The sequence below is a fragment of the Saccostrea echinata genome, unplaced genomic scaffold, assembly GCF_033153115.1.
Source record: "Saccostrea echinata isolate AGI-Se365-2 ecotype Australia unplaced genomic scaffold, CSIRO_AGI_Sech_v1 ptg000043l, whole genome shotgun sequence".
In the NCBI taxonomy this organism is placed as follows: domain Eukaryota; kingdom Metazoa; phylum Mollusca; class Bivalvia; order Ostreida; family Ostreidae; genus Saccostrea; species Saccostrea echinata.
Genome location: NW_026889792.1, coordinates 1,172,271 through 1,189,164, shown reverse-complemented (window position 1 = coordinate 1,189,164; position 16,894 = coordinate 1,172,271). Strand labels below are relative to the sequence as shown.

The window sequence follows — 16,894 nt, the reverse complement described above, 5'->3', positions numbered from 1 at the left end:
CACAATTAAAGATTGAATCTGGATGCATTAAGTTTTTTGTCTCTCTATCACCGCTGCTGATGGGTCATTTGACACAATCGATCACACTATACTGACTTGGAGAAGTTGACAGAACAGAATCAGCAGCACGCGCACCTGCTGACCGCGAGCGGTGCGACTACCTATATATATTACAGCGGAACTGACTCCTGTCTAGGCAAAGGCAGGCCGGCAATGAGCTTCAACTGAATGTCTGTCTATAAATTGTAGAAATCATCATCTGAAATATAATAAACAAATATATTTACAAATAAATCATGGCTGGATTACAGCAATATGTGGGTTGCTGGCAGGAAGTGTCCAAAGAGGGATTTGAGGAAATGGCTGACGCTTTAGGTAGGTAATTATAGTATATTTAATTCTTAGGAAGTTAAAAGCAATTGGAAAACCTTAGATACGAATACATATTCTCAATTTCTTACCTTTGAATTTTTTTTTAAGATTGCAAGAGTTATAAGACAAGGATCAGAATTTTGAAAAAATCCATACTTGTGCATTAAGATTTTTTAAGGTCATTGCACTTTTTAATTTTGTCAATTAAAATTGGTTTAGAGTCTCATATACCCGTCAAACTCTATACAGACTTTAGTATTCTTTTCACGCGTTTCCTCAGGCGTTATGTGAAGAATCTGGATCAAAGATTTTCTTGGCATTCTTGTGATAGTAGTATGCAAGAATAACGTAACCTACCATCTTCTATCTGTAACGACTATCATCAACGCCTTTCCTTTCGTAAAGAACTAAAGCATCGCATACATAGAAACAAAACATAGGCGGTGAAAAATGCACTAAAGAAAATAAGATTTTTATAATGCACAATGTGCTTACCGATTTCATTAAATTGGTAACTTCTGTCCTTATTTTTTTTTTTTTTTTTAGCAATGCGACTTAAGATTTATAAAATGGTTGATGAATGTATGACAAATTATTTTCTCGTGAAAGTGCGCCTTTTCCCCCCGACATATATCGAGATATTCAGCATTATATGGGCAGATTTCATGAAAACTTATTTTTGAATGACCTTGATCGGACAAGTATAAATGATCAAGGTCATTCGAAAGTATGTCTATAATTCTTTTGATATCTGTATTTATTTGTGTAAATGGCGTTACACTATATACATGAATAACAGGCACGTAGCAACAGGGGGGCACTTTTTTCCAAAGACTTTATTTACTATTTGAAATGTTAATTGAAAGGCCGGTGCCCACTCCACTTTTTGTTGTAGAATAGTCAAATAAGGGTTTATGTAGTAGTGTATGGGTAAAATTTGGTATTGTAAGAATTTTTTTTTTTTTGCTTGTCAAGCTTTTTTTTTCCAGGTAGGTTGAATTTTTTTCTCTGGCTGCCCCCCCCCCCCTTTCAAAAACGATGCTACGTCCCTGTATAACTTGAGATAACGATGTCGCCCAAATTCATTTTAATTGACATTTATTTTCCTTTTTTAATGCATATGGCATTCGAGTTTTTGAATGTCGATTTATAGCAATTTTGATTTAATTCTGAAATAATAATGTTCAACTCCAAAGAATTATTTCTGAATTATAAAACTTAAAAAGTATTAAATATGCATGTAGCTTATAATTAGAATTGTCAATTGACGTAAAATTGCTGTAAAGAACTTTTTCTTGCACAGTAGTTTGGACTAAATGTTATCAAGTATCTATGTTTGCACTTGCTGCACTTCCCACTTTTTCTTTTATGGCACTATAAGTCAATTCTGTTATATATGTCGTATCATATATTTTTATCATTAAGACCTGTAAAATAAAAAAAATAAAAATAAAAATGTGTTATAGTTTCCCAGGCCTGATTTTTTTGTGATGAAGATTTGTAAATATTACACATGTTTTATAACAAATCGCACCAAGTTTCCAAAATGCAGATCACTTAGACTATCTAAATAAGGAACACCAAAGTGACAAATGGAAAAAAGGTCTTCTACCGTCACGTGATTTACAACCACCAAAACTCCGAAATGATTCTGTTAAACTACCAATATCAATGTGTTTATGTAATTTCATCAGTTAAACATATCTTTCAATGAAATTGTAATTGTACAAGAAACAGTTGAAAATGGAGATTACCCACCTTTTTTGTGGGCAGGCAGTTTATTGATGCTACTATTTTTTACATATGTGTTTACAGTAGGGGGTCTGTCATGTATTTTTTGTACATGTGTTGCATAATATCTCTAGTCCTTTGGCCCCCTATCTGTTGTTTTGTGTAGATATTTATTATCATATGTAGTATTATAGGGGGTCATGATTGTGTTCAGCACCACATGTGTTATTACTATAGTTACATGTTTATGTATGACCCCCTGTGTTGTATATATCTTTTTGTCATTTACAAAATAAATGACATTATTCATTCTAATACATGTGTTCTCATTTCGCCTGCTTTGAGCAAAAAACGAGCTCAGTCTCCTTGGCAAGGTTATACAAACTAAGGAACATAAATATATTTATGTTGAACGCCAATGTGGTCGAAACATTTTTTTAAAACGATGTAGTCGTTCGGTCCTTCTGAAATACAATTGTACGGATTTTTTTTCTGCAAATATGTAGCTGAACAGCGAGTATGGTTTTTGTGCCTCTACAATGTAGCTAGATGGATTATTCATTTGGTCACTATAATAATATATCTGAGCCCGAAGAAGTTAAGTTTGTATTGATGATCCATCTATTGGATGTCTTTCTCATACCCTTCGAGTTGAAGTTGTTACGGAATCTTGAAAGAGAACCAAATATCTTTTCAAGCCACAATTATGGGTTTTTGTTCCCCTTCCACTCCAACAAGCCTGCTTTATATAAAGTCATCATATAGGTTTTTATATCCCTCTCAAACTCCAACAAGCCTGCTTTATATTAAGTGACCATTATGGGTTTTTGTTCCCCTCGCACCCCAACAAGCCTGCTTTATATAAAGTCACCATTAAGGGTTTTTTGTTCACCCTCACACTCCAAAAACCCTGCGTTAGGGTTTTTGTTCCGCCTCGCACTGCAACAAGCCTGCTTTATATAAAGTCACCATTATATGGGTTTTTTGTTCCGCCTCACACACCCCAACAAATCTGCTTTATATATAAAGTCACCATTATATGGGTTTTTTGTTCCGCCTCACACTCCAACAAGCCTGCTTTATATAAAGTCACCATTAAGGGTTTTTTGTTCCGCCTCGCACTCCAACAAGCCTGCTTTATATAGAGTTACCATTATGGTTTTTTTGTTCCCCCTCACACACCAACAAGCCTGCTTCATACAAAGTTTGAGAGAATACATGGAGCCTATGTCTTAGAGCGATATAGCGAAGAAAGAGCAATTACTGACTTTGTCTAATGTGGATCTTTGAAGGCAATGGTCACTATAAAAACGCTAAGCTTAAATTTGAGTGTCACATACATGTACATGTATTTTCTTCATAACATTCAATATCATGGCATAAATTTATTGTCTGGCGTGTCAGAGAGATAGCCTGAGATGCAGCCATACTATCTCGGTAGATTACCATCACTTTTGACTATTACGTTACCAAATGTGCACAAAAACCAACATTAACCGAATTCCTGCATACCATCACCACGGGGATCGATCACCATTCCCTTGTTTTAGAATTTCGCTATGATGACAAGCCTTATCGTGTTCTGATCTTTTCATACAGGTCAATGACTACTTCAGGCCTAATGTTTGCATTTTATTCATTGAATGTGAAGATCAGGAATCATTTTCTCAATGATAAGAATACCTGTCAACTAAAGAAAAAGCTCTGTGCGGCTAACTTGTAGTTCTAACGTGCTTAATTTGCATATTGTTATTTAAATAAGAAAAAAAAAACATGACTTTGTTCCCAATGGCATATTAGCATACATGTATTTTTACTTTTATATCGTATTTCGTTTTTAATCGAAAAGTATCGAAATTCGATGTTTATTTTTTCAGTAAAAAATAATTTATTTTGTTCTGTCTGCATGAACGATTACGTATGGAAATTACATATACACTTGAAGCATATCTTTTATATACTGTAAAAATGTGGTTATCTTTATCAATACACATGTACTTTGAAAAATAAAGCTGTAACGGTAATATAAAAAACAGTTAATAATGATCTAAGGTGGGAGGTGGTGTAGAGATACCTTGAGGGATTTGACCTAGTACCTGGGGACAAACCGGAAGTTCTATTGGGACAGTCTGTCAAAGTTAGGCTAAGTATAGCCTCAACTACGCAAAGGAAAGGACAGGAAATCAATACCGGGACGTTACAACAGCAGGCCATTTAGTTTAGCTTTCTGAAGTTTTGAACCACTTCCTTGCCTACAGACTTATTCTTATAAAAATAAGGACATGTAATTTTTATTTATTTTTATTTTATATCATCTTTTTAAACAAGGAACTAAGAAAATTTATAACCCTTTAGATTTCAACGATAGGCCTGCTAAACTTATGCTAGACAAAACAATTCTCTCTCTCTCTCTGTCTATATATATATATATATATATATATATATATATATATATATATATATATATATATATATATATATATATAATCTTAATAGGAATTGGTGTATATTTAAACATACAAAGTAACATTCTTTTGTACAAAGGTATCTCTAAAATCGGAGACTCTGTATACACACTCAGATAAACGTTCATATAAAAATAACAGGCATGATGAAGAATTAAATTGATGAAGCACAGATTGCATGAGCTAGGTGATCAAACTTGTAAACTATACTGAGGCAAAATCATAGTCTACCGGACGCTTAAATTAAATTAAAAATTAAAGCACATTGCTCCCTCCTGATACACAACAAATGATGCAAAGACAATGGCAGGAAGCATCGGTAAAATAATGGGCAGGAAACTCTGAAAAATAATGGGCAGGAAACTAAGTAAGATAATGGGCAGGATATCCAGTAAAATAATTGGTAGAAAAATCAGTAAAATAATCGGCAGAAAAATCAGTAAAATAATGGTCTGGAAACTCAGTAAAATAATGGGCAGGAAAATCAGTAAAATAAGGTATTTCATTTACAGCAGGGAATAGTATCTCCTCAAAGAATATAGAAAAACACTGGAATTTTTTTTCTAATCATACGTATAAAACTATAATTGAAAGTGTCACTTCTCTTCGGACTATAGATTGTTTTGAAATAGTACAATTCTCTTTTCTGCTTGAAGTTTCAGTAAGGCGTGACATTCTCGGCGATACATAATTAGCATCTCTCAAATGGTGACCTAGATTCCCATTGCTTGCCAGATTAGCTCATCAATACTGAAATTTTCACAGCTTTTCATTCATGGGTGAAATACACAATTGGTCAGACGTCAACGAGTGACGCAAAGAACCAATGACATCGTTTCTTACAGTAAAGAGCTGCGGCTTTTGCCATATCATCGTTTGCCAACAACAATCTAAAGTTGCTAATGTTATTAATTTATTAACCAATGAGAATCTAGGTCACCATTTGAGAGATGCTTATTATGTATCGCCGAGAATGTCACGCCTTACTGAAAGTTCAAGCAGAAAGGAGAACTGTACTAAGAATAATATGTACAAGGGTCAAATCATATTGAAGTAAAACTTTGTAAACACAATAGATACAAGTATAGCATGTAAATTGAAAGTACAGGTGCACTAGCAGTCTAGGGCACCGTAATATCTTTCACGCTTTTTTTTGGGGGGGGGGGGTGTCTTTCTTTGGTTTGTTTTTCGTTTTTTTTTTTTTTTTTTTTTTTTTTTTTTTTTTTTTTAGAAAAACCTAAAAATTTATAAAGTGCTTTGTTATAAAGAGTAGAAGACGTATTTACTTGTAACAAATTGTAAAAAATAAAAAAAAATGCACCAGAGGTAGTATATGGCCGCCATAATTTCAAAATTTAAAAAAAAAAAGCAACGCGGCAAAAGATGTAGCATAATTATTATTTTTATTTGCATGTATCATTTTCCTTTGGTGTATCTTCTGAAGTTTATAGAGATGGATAAGGGAATTTTCTACGATTTGGCCCTCATGAAAAAAAAAATCATATTTGAGATACAATAAATCTTACAAGATGTATCCTTTCAAAAGATGCAACTGAGAAAATACGGTCAAATAAAGAAATGTGCTATTTCTGAACTAATATACAGTTTTAAGATTTGTATAAATGAGTGTATAATGAGTGTATAAATTTTAAAGAATACGGTTTATCCCAAAGTAGAAAAAATTGAATGAGGGGGAAAAAACGAGGTGTGGAGAAGATGAAACCGAGTGTCTCTTTTCAGTAATTACCCATCAGATCATTAAGTGATTGTGTAAGGAGTTTATTTCTCTATAAATAAATATTTGATACCACATTCAGATATCCATGTAATTATGTGACATTAAGGAAATAGGCTCTACTCAAAATATTATGTTTTAGAAATCTGTAGAACAGTTTTACAAACTAAAGTTTTGCTAAAACGCATATTAATCATGAAATTCCTCTCCCATTTAATTAGCCTTGATTTTTTTATTGTACTCAAATCTACACTTATATATTTTTATTGAAATCCAATTGAAAAACTTGAAAAAAAACTTAATTCCCCAAATAGATATAAATTGACTATAATTGTACCATGTTGTGAAATAATTTGAAACTAAAAATTGAAAAGGGGGGGGGGGGCAGAAGGTATGATCAAATCCCTACTTCTCTGGATTTTGGGCATCCTATAACCATGAAATTTATAAGAAAATGTTTTCACAAATTTTTACCAAACTCATTATATCAAAACGTGCTTCCTTTAATTACTTTATACAATCATTTCCGACGATACATTACATTGTCATTGGTCATCTGCAAACTTATTTCGTTAAAAGCATTCCGATTCTACACACAAGTATTCCGAGGTTGATGCTTGAGTTTGTCTTTCCCAATTGATTTGATACAAAAAACTTATTCTACGTACGAACAATTTCTAAAACAAAGCTGGCTATTGACAGTTAAGTTGGGGATACAAAATATCAACAATTTTGCATAAAGTCAACATTTCGCATATTCTATGGTGGATACAATTACCTTGTTTGCATGAAATATTTGGCGTTGGGTCGAATGTTGACTGGTATCTTTCATACAAATTGTTAGGCCATTATTATCACACTGAATTGACTGCAAATTTTCCCCTTACCTGTTCATGACAAGGAGCAATCGGCGGATGTGACCGATCGGCAGGGGATGCATACTCCTCTATGGCACTTGATTCCTCCGTGTTGGTTCTTCTCATAATTTGTATTGTTTAAATGGATTTTGGGGTATGATCACTGGTCATTATCTTCAAATTTCAATTTAAATATTCTTCGGGGAAAATTACAAATTTTAACCTTTTATGGAAAAAATTACTTGTAAAGAAAATTTCAATCTATCAGATAATGACCCCACATTCAAGAAAGATACCAGGATGTACCATTAAATGAAACATTTTTAGGAAACAGTCTATGCATTTTTGTTTAAACGGGTGATGTTAGTACAGTTTTAATCTGGAGGGGGCAAATTTTTCAAAATATTTTTTCTTGTTATTGAAGGATCTAATTTTTTTTTTGATTAAGAACCTTGGCTAGCTGTAAGTTAGTAATCAAGAAAATAAATATTTGAATTAGAAAGTCGAATTTTCGTGCAAGACATTTAGTGATATTTTCCGTTGAAACCCCGTGGGACAGAATAAACCGTAGTTTTGCTTAATAACAATACATTAGAACAATTGCATATTTTGGTTCACCAATAAATGACGAATAAATATTCATACCGTACTAACATCTCTTTAAAATACCAGTAAACATTGATTCAGAAGCAGATTTTTCATCCCACCCATAAGTCAAGATTTACATCATTGCAAGGCTGCAATATTGTGAATCATTAATCAATGTACAAAGTAGAGAATGATGACACATTTCAGTTTCTGTCGGACATGTGTGATTATGGGAGTGCCCCTTGATGATCCGATAATGTTAAGACCCATGACATATTAATTTACACAATATCATTGTCTATTCCCTGATTTACAAATGATAATCTTGTTCCAGAAAAGTCTTTGTAATTCTTATAAATCTGAAACCTGGTATGCCCACTTTTCTGTTATCCTGAGTCAACGACTTGAACCTCAAGCTACAGAGCAGAGAGACTCCGAAAAAGAAGAAAATAAAAGTAAACAAATAGTCTGACGAAAAAAAAAATTTCATTGAGAAAGCAGACTGGAGTCTTTAGCTTAGTTTAACTTGAACATGTGGAAATCATTTTTTTTTCTTCGAAAGAAATTTTTAGCAGGAACATAAAAATATCCTAAGTCAATGTCATATGACTTTTTATAATGAAATTGCATGTACATGTATAACCTAACCATATTACTTTTTGTCATTTTTTCTGTTCATATTGTTACAAGTCACATGAAAAAAAATCTTTTATCTTATAAAAACCGATACATATACATATGCTAGAACTTGTATTATGCAGAGTTTGCGTCCTTTGTCTACTTATTTCATTATTGGATGCTAAATTGTTCTTTTGATATTATTAGTGGTCGAACATGCACGTACTTTTCAAAAGAGGGTGTTGCAGTTCCTTTGTTATTTTCCCTAAAAATGTAGCAGTTTAAAAGAAAAAATTCAAGTAACAGAAAACGGTCTTAAATTTTTTTCAGATACAACGGTATATACAGCACAATGTAGAAAAATATTTAGAAACTGCATATCGACTACCAATTTGCCATTAAATGAAGTGTAAATTAGCCACTTAGCAAAATAAGTCAAAAAATATAACCCAGAAAATTCAGAGTAGAAATGTTCGAAAGCAAATCCCACTCTCAGTATTGTAAGTCCGTTCTCAGTGGTGTGTGCAGAGTTTAACAATTGAACACACCCGGTGAATCGTAAACATTAACAATAACAGAGCTCGTGCCCTGTTTACAAAATCAGTTTACGTTTCACGGTTGTGTTCAATTTGTTAAACTCCAGATAATTTCCAGATAAAATAAGTTTTCAATTATATTTTCCTGTGAAATCAAATTATTGGAATATCCTTAATATTTAAGAAAAGAAGCGATTTGTTATGTATCAATGAAAAATATTACATCTATAATACAGGAAATTCAGAGTAGAAATGTTCGAAAGCAAAACCAACCCACCAGTATTGTTAGTCCATGACATGTGTACAGAGTTTAACAAATTGAACACAACCGTGAAACGTAAACTGATTTTGTAAACAGGGCACGAGCTCTGTTATTGTTAATGTTTACGATTCACCGGGTGTGTTCAATTGTTAAACTCTGCACACACCACTGAGAACGGACTTATAATACTGTGGGTGGGATTTGCTTTCGAACATTTCTACTCTGAATTTTCTGGATTATAGTTTTAATATTTTTCATTAATACACAACAAAATTGCCACTTTTCTTAAGTATTAAGAATAAAATTAAAATATGTGAAAGCGCAAGGATGTGTCGATCCAACACGTCCAGAAATTCGAAGTTTTAGTAACTTCTAGATGAAATAAGATTTTTTATGATATTTTAGTATGAAATGCTAAAGCAACACATAAGTCATGAAATTATATAGAAAATTTGAGAAAATATTAACTTCAAATCTGTGTCCAAGCACCTTTAAATAATGGAAGTACAATGTAACATCTCTCTTGAGAGAGAAAGAGAGGGGGAGATGTCGTGAAGTTTAAATGCATGCAGAATTAAATTGTTTTCCTTGATATTGTGATCTAAATGTTTCTATACATGTTAACAATGACAAATATATTTAGTGGCGATGTCTTAAAAATAAAGTACTATCATTTTAAATAATTTAATTTTTTCATACTCATTTCGTTTCATTATTGTTCTGTTAATTAGTTGCTCAGAATTGACCAGAAACAACTAAATTGAAATGACTCCATGGAATTTTTTGGATATTGCATCAACAGCGTGATTATTGGACACATTTTTATATACATATTAAAAAATATTAACGCATGCTGTCTACAGCACATCTTTCAAAATGATGTGCGAGATGCACTTGCCATTAATTGTGCATTTTATCGTTCTAACTTTTCGCGTGCAATATGGCGATAGTGACCATAGATGTGAAAAAAAAGTTTACTATCAGGTCGCCAGTCTATAGGATAGGATAATTTTTATTTATAGTCGGATAAATCAATAAGATAGGAAACACTATGCATGAAATAAACGTTAAATGTGAAATGTTTTTTTTTTTATAACAAGCTGGACATACCCGCCGTATAAATAAAGTCATCTACATGTACGTAGCATTATCTATATTTAGAGATAACTCTTAATGCGTCGTGGGTATTTAAATGTCACGAGTTTCTGCAACACCCTCTTTTCGTTCATCATTAATTGATGGTTAACTTAATATTACAATATGATACAGTTTTTGTAATTCGTGGAGATTGTGTCATTATACAATGATGAAATAATTTTAGCAGATTCTCCAATTGATGGAACTTTATATCATTAGTATAGTTACCGTCTACCTCTCGATTTCATGATCATACATTTTCCTGTATGTAGGAAATACGATAAGCAGTGATTATGGTACCAATATATTAATTCAGAATTATTGCAGAAATCTGGTGATTTTCTGAGTAATTGTCATACACCTCGAGAATAGAAATTCTGTTTTGCTTCACTAGCTATTACGTCATGCATCCTTTTGAAAAATGATCACATGGAATTGACATATGAGTCTGGCAAAGAATATTAATTTTTAATGAACATCGTAACATTTTCATGCAACATATCATGTAAATTCTTGTTTCTATACATAACCATGTATATTTTCGTGGCCAAATATGGTGTAAAAGTTGCCCTATCGTCAAGTTATTTCTTTGAATACAATGTATGAGGAAAATTAAGCTATGTATGCATTTTGTTACTTCATGGACAAATACCCCCCCCCCCCCTGCAATGTTTGATTACAGTGAGTTACTGAAACATACCTGGTATATATCTAAGTTTAAATTGTTCCCAAATAATTTTGTCCGGAAGTCGAAGAGTCCGGATTATTGGTGTCCGGATTAAGGAGGCTCCACTGTATTAGATGTCCGACCAATTTCAGATTTGTTGTGTGCTGAAGGATACTGCTTTGTTATAACTGGGAATGGACTTACCATGGTAGTTACATACCTTTTTCCTTGTGCAATATACCTGCTTAAATAATATCAACACACTGTTACCATGGTAAAAAAAAGTTTTGAAACTTTAAATTATAATTATTCGAAAAAAAAATCCCACATTTGTCTATTTCTGTTGGCTTAGAGTACGTCACACAATTTGGGGTAAGAATGTGAGCACGTGGAAACCCCGAATTTTTACTATTTCCGTTCAATGCTTCAACGAGCATGTTATTTTCATTATGATTTAAGTATGGCATTAAATTTCATATCCATCAAGTCTTTAATCCTGTCATCAGTGCAGTCTTATCAAACATCAAATAGGTTACATGTTTTTCAACTCATTCACAAAAGTCAGAAAATTATGAGTCACAAACAACAGTACTTATGCGAGTATCTGGATCACAACCATTGGGGATCAGACGCGTAATTAACACGGAAATTAGCATGTGGCATTTACTGTTTTGTTGCCAACTTTCGGTACCATTCTTTGTTTTAAGTTTGTTTATATGTTTTATTCCTTCTTTAAAGACTTCTTTTCCTACGTTTAATTTTCCAGAGTGCAAAAAAATTGAATAAAAGTGCATTAAAGGTTCTGTACAGCTCACCAAAAATCGTGAACTTGACAATCTGCTGTAAAGGATTAGTAAACTCTTCTGAACAATTAACAGAAAAAAGCATTTTTTAATAGAAAATTGAACTTCATAATTTCTGAAAATTCTTTAAGGTTATGTCTCAAAATTCATAAGCACTTCGGAAAGGAGACCAAATACTACATATAATTCAAACAAAACATATTGCTATTTACATTTCAGAAGAGACATTAGTGGAAACAAATGTCAAGTGACTGGGGCTACATTAGGAAATTAAAAGACCACACGCAATCGTTGCATCTACTCAAGCATCAGATTATGTCACAGCATTGATAAATATTTTCAAATATGCACCATGAAGAATACGCGAAGACGTTTTATAATACTGTTTGATGATTTCAGGTTTACCGGCTGATAAGAAACAGATGTACCATGACGCGAGGACAACTATATCCTATGCTGTAAATGGGGATACAGTGACCATTAATGTGGGTCTTGTTGGGGCACCTGCTGGAAGACAATTTACCTTTAAGTTAGGGGAACCTTACGACTCTGCAGACTTAGACGGTTCTCCAATGAAGGTACTAATTTAAACAATAAAATGTTTTCTTTGGTTGTTAGTACGGGAATTAATGTTGCAGCTGTTGCAGAAAAAATATATTACCCGCGTAAGCGGGTTATGTAATTTTTTTTCTGCAATAGCTGCAACGTTAATTCCCGCACTAACAAAGAAAGAAAGAAAGACATTTTATTGTTTATATTTATATTTGTGTAAATATTCATTCAAAATAGCATTTAATAGATGAAATAGTGTATTATTTATACGCACTTCATTGTACGTTTCATTGATGGAAGAGCCACTGCTCCAGAAATATGTAGAGGTGCTGATAAATGGCAATGGTTTTCTTAAGAAATAAAGGAGATAATATTCAGTGGATGTAAATATCAATCATATAATGAAAAGGAAAATTTAGCTTTTTTTTTTTAAATTTTTTTTTATTATTAAATTCACATTCTTGAAAATCATGCGATATTACCTACAACTACATGTACATCTTTACCTGAGAAATAATTGATGTGAATGTACATTCGTAATTTATATTGTATGAATTAAGCAATACTGAGTGCCAGTAACTGTGTTATTACTTTATGAAGAAAAATGATGGAAATTGATTTTAGAATATTTACCTTTACAGAGTCTTGTCAAATTAGAAGGTGATAAACTCATAGAGAAACATACAAATGAGAATTTACATGGAGCAGAAATGAACATCAAACGATGGTTAGAGAACGATACCATGATGGTGGTATGTATAGAGTGACGGTTGTATATATGGGATAACGGTGGTATGTATGGGATAATGGTGGTATGAATGGGATGTTGGTGATATGTGTGGGATCATGGTGGTATGTATTGGATCATGGTGGTTTGTATGGTATCATGGTGGTATGTTTGGAATCATGGTGGTATGTATGGGATCATGATGGTATGTGTGGGATCATGATGGTATGTGTGGGATCATGGTGGTATGTGTGGGATCATGTGTATTGGATAATGGTTGCATTTATGAGATAAAGGTGGTACGTGTGGGATCAATGGTGGTATGTATGGGATAATGGTGGTATGCATGGGATGTTGGTGATATGTGCAGGATCATGGTGGTATGTAGGGGATAATGGGGATATATATGTTATAATGGGGGTATGTATGGTATGTTTGTGATATGTATGGAATGATGGTGGTATGTGTGGGATGTTAGTGATATGTGTGGGATCATGGTTGCATGTATGATAAAGCATGATAAAGGTGGTATGTATGGCTAATGGTGGTATGTATGGGATCATGGTGGTACATGTATGTATGGGATCATTGTGGTATGTATTTGGTAGTCATGACATTATAGGTACTACATGAATCATGGTTCCTTGTTCAAGTAAAAAATATTCAGGGAAAATGTTTGGTGTTTAGAGTTCTTTTTAGGGGAAAATCTGATCATGACAGATCCTCCAATAATATTTTCTTAGATTTATTTGTCCTACAGATGAGAGTTTTGTTCCATGAACACATACTGAACTATCAATCTTCTTTCTTTTCCAGCAAACCACCTGTAATGGATTGTCGATGTTATCCAAGTACAACAAAGTTGCTTGACCAAATTCAAATATGTTCACATCTCTAGGAGAAAGTGAAAACTGACCAAGCACAAATATCGCATGTCATGATAGGACAATTTTCCGAGCGAGTCCGTTTGTATTAGCTGTTGTGTTTTGTGCAACATTGAATGTCCATTGCTTTATACAAGGATGTCGACAAGGCATCCCTTATAATCTAGGTTCAGTCTCTGCTTAAAGCACATTGCATTCATTGTCCGTGTAATTCTTTTGAAATAAAATGGTATATAATACCGTTTAAATGTGTTTTTATTAAAACATACAAAAGGCCGTGAATAATCGAGTCGTTTATCTCATAAACCCTGTACAAAGGATTTTTATTTAATGTGAAGAAAAATTTGATTGTTTCGTTGGAAACCTCTTATAACAGTCATGAATATTGTTGATAACCCCTTTCTGAACTAGCATGAGTTATCGTTCATTGCATATCCATCACTTTTAAATAAAATAATTTAATCAAAAGAAGCTAAATTTGAAAATGTTATATTTCACTGAATATTTTCTCCTTTATTTCTTATGAAAGTTATGTTGCTGTATGCTGAACCAATGAATAATAATTTACTTTTGAACAAGCCAATCTGTGACTCCAAATATGAAATACTAGTAAGTATTTGAGGTGATGAAAGTATTTCATTATTCTTTCACCAATATAATGAACTGCATTTTGCATACTTTCAACAATATTTTAAATGAATACTTTTACAAAAACGTGCTGTATTTTTTAAGTACTAGTATGTTTAAGTGTAAACCTTGAAGGTAAGTTGACATTTGTTGTGTTTTTGAAGGATTGATTTTGAAGATTTTTTTTTTCGAAATTAAAAGCTTAAAACTGATTTCATATTTAGCAAAATGTCCTGAGCACGATGGTACGCTGAAATACTGATTTATGAAAAAGATTTTTTCCCTCAATTTTACGTATGGATGTTCACAACTATATTATGAAATTCATTTTTTAAAATGAAATAAATGATATTTGTTCTGGCTACCACTCCCTTTCTTGAAGGCAGTAATGTATTCTGTCATTATTATGCAAGATAATTTAACATTCTGAAGTACATTTATTGCCTGTTTAAACAAGTAATTGGAGAATTGCCTTTAGCAATTATTGCCCTTTTTAATATTCCCCGGTTGATCATTATTTTTAAAAAAAATGCCTAAAATAATACTGAAGTTGGAATTGTTATGATTTTTTTAGAATGACTGAGTGGGTTGCCATTCCTAAGATACATATCTGATTGTCAAACAGTGATAACACACAATATCTCTTTGACAACTTTCCTGTATGTGTAATACACTGTAAAAAATGATGTTTAACTTGTGTTTAATTTTTAAACAGTCGTGTTTTACAATTAAACATGGTGGGTTTAAATACAAAACATTAGCGTTTAACATATAATCACGACTATTTAAATTGGTGTTCAATAAGTAGGGTGTTTAATCATCCATCTTAAACACGCAATGTTCATATGCATCAAATCAAAAGATTAAATTAGGTGTTGCTTCTCAGTATTGCTGTGTGCATTTGCCATTTGTACAATTTCTTAATTTATGAAGTAATTCCGTACATAGTAGTAGATATTTTTCGACACAGAAAAAAATACGAATAGCCAGACAATACGTTGACTTCAGATCATACCAAAAGCAATTACAATTAACTTTAATTTATGGTAATTTTGTGCCAAAAATTCATAAATTTCATAAACTGTTAAAGGGGAAAGAGAAACATATATTATGATGACTTCTATAATTTTATCAATATTTTAATCACCGGTGTTTAACACGAGTGTTCATTTCTTAACCATCATATATTTATAAATTAAACACATGGTATATATATAGAAAGTGCAAAATAAACACCTGTGTTTAATGCGTTATGATAGAAAATGACGCAATTGATTATGTCATAACATGCCATTTGAACGCAGAAGATGCAGAATCACGATATGCTGGCAAAAACATCATATCCAACAAGGAAACAGGAGGTATTTATACATTTCTTTATATAAAATCTGAAAAAAATTGAATGCTTAATACATTAGAGATTTATACTGCTTTTCATTTATGAAATGCAGGATTGTTAGGCCTATCGTCTGAGTGCAAATGCGGCCATGTGCAGCGGTCGGCACAAAATATTTGTAGTCTTTAAGTATATTGCGATATCCAATTAATTTGCAGGGACGTTCTTCTCTTATTGTGAATCCTGAGAAGAATACATTACTTGATAAAGGAAAGTGATTTTAAACGAAGATCACACTTAACCTTGAGAGGTGAGTTTAAAGGGCATTTCAAAGGGTCACTCCCTTACACACACACACCCTCACACACACACAAACACAAACATCATTGTTTCCTAGTCTACACTAGTTTTGGGTCTCCCAGTAACATGAAATTTAAGTAAATGTAATCCAATTACCTGCCCTTGATAAAATTTATGCTCCCTATCACGCATTATTATGATTATTTGCTGACCCTACATAACTTAACACATAAGCGTTAACAACAACACTTTTCATCCCCTGCTCGCGCATGTATTCTTTAAGGAGACTTTACATTTTTGGGGAGTGTTGTTCACATGATAGAAAATGCCATGGGGAGCCCCCCCCCCCCTTCTCTTAATGGGCTGCTCCTGCAGGTACATTAATATTTATTTTTTTTAGGGCTGGGACGATATATCGAGATATCGATAATATCGATTCAATGTGAGGATGATACGCATATCGATACGTATGAAGAAATATCGACATATTGCCCAAAAAAATCTGACTTATGTTTTTCTTTGTTTACTTAACATTTTGGGTTTAATATATAAAATAAATATGCTTAATATAAATATAAATATGAAATACATAATAATTAAGACCACTTGTGCAAAATAATTAAGTTTTACAACAGATATGCAACTTCTTTGAATAAATTTTTCTTATTTGTGAAGAAATGTTTTGTTCATTTCAATA

General features: G+C 32.7%; 1 protein-coding gene across 1 annotated transcript; it reads left to right on the top strand.

Annotated features, from left to right (window-relative positions):
• Positions 1 to 205: 205 nt before the first annotated feature.
• On the top strand, positions 206 to 14,182 carry LOC133201256 (fatty acid-binding protein, adipocyte-like). Its single transcript, XM_061337050.1, has 4 exons — positions 206 to 375; positions 12,171 to 12,349; positions 12,965 to 13,075; positions 13,867 to 14,182. The coding sequence occupies exons 1-4, from the start codon at positions 297 to 299 to the stop codon at positions 13,918 to 13,920; spliced, it is 423 nt and encodes a 140-aa protein (XP_061193034.1). The 5' UTR covers positions 206 to 296; the 3' UTR covers positions 13,921 to 14,182.
• The last annotated feature ends 2,712 nt before the right edge of the window (positions 14,183 to 16,894 follow it).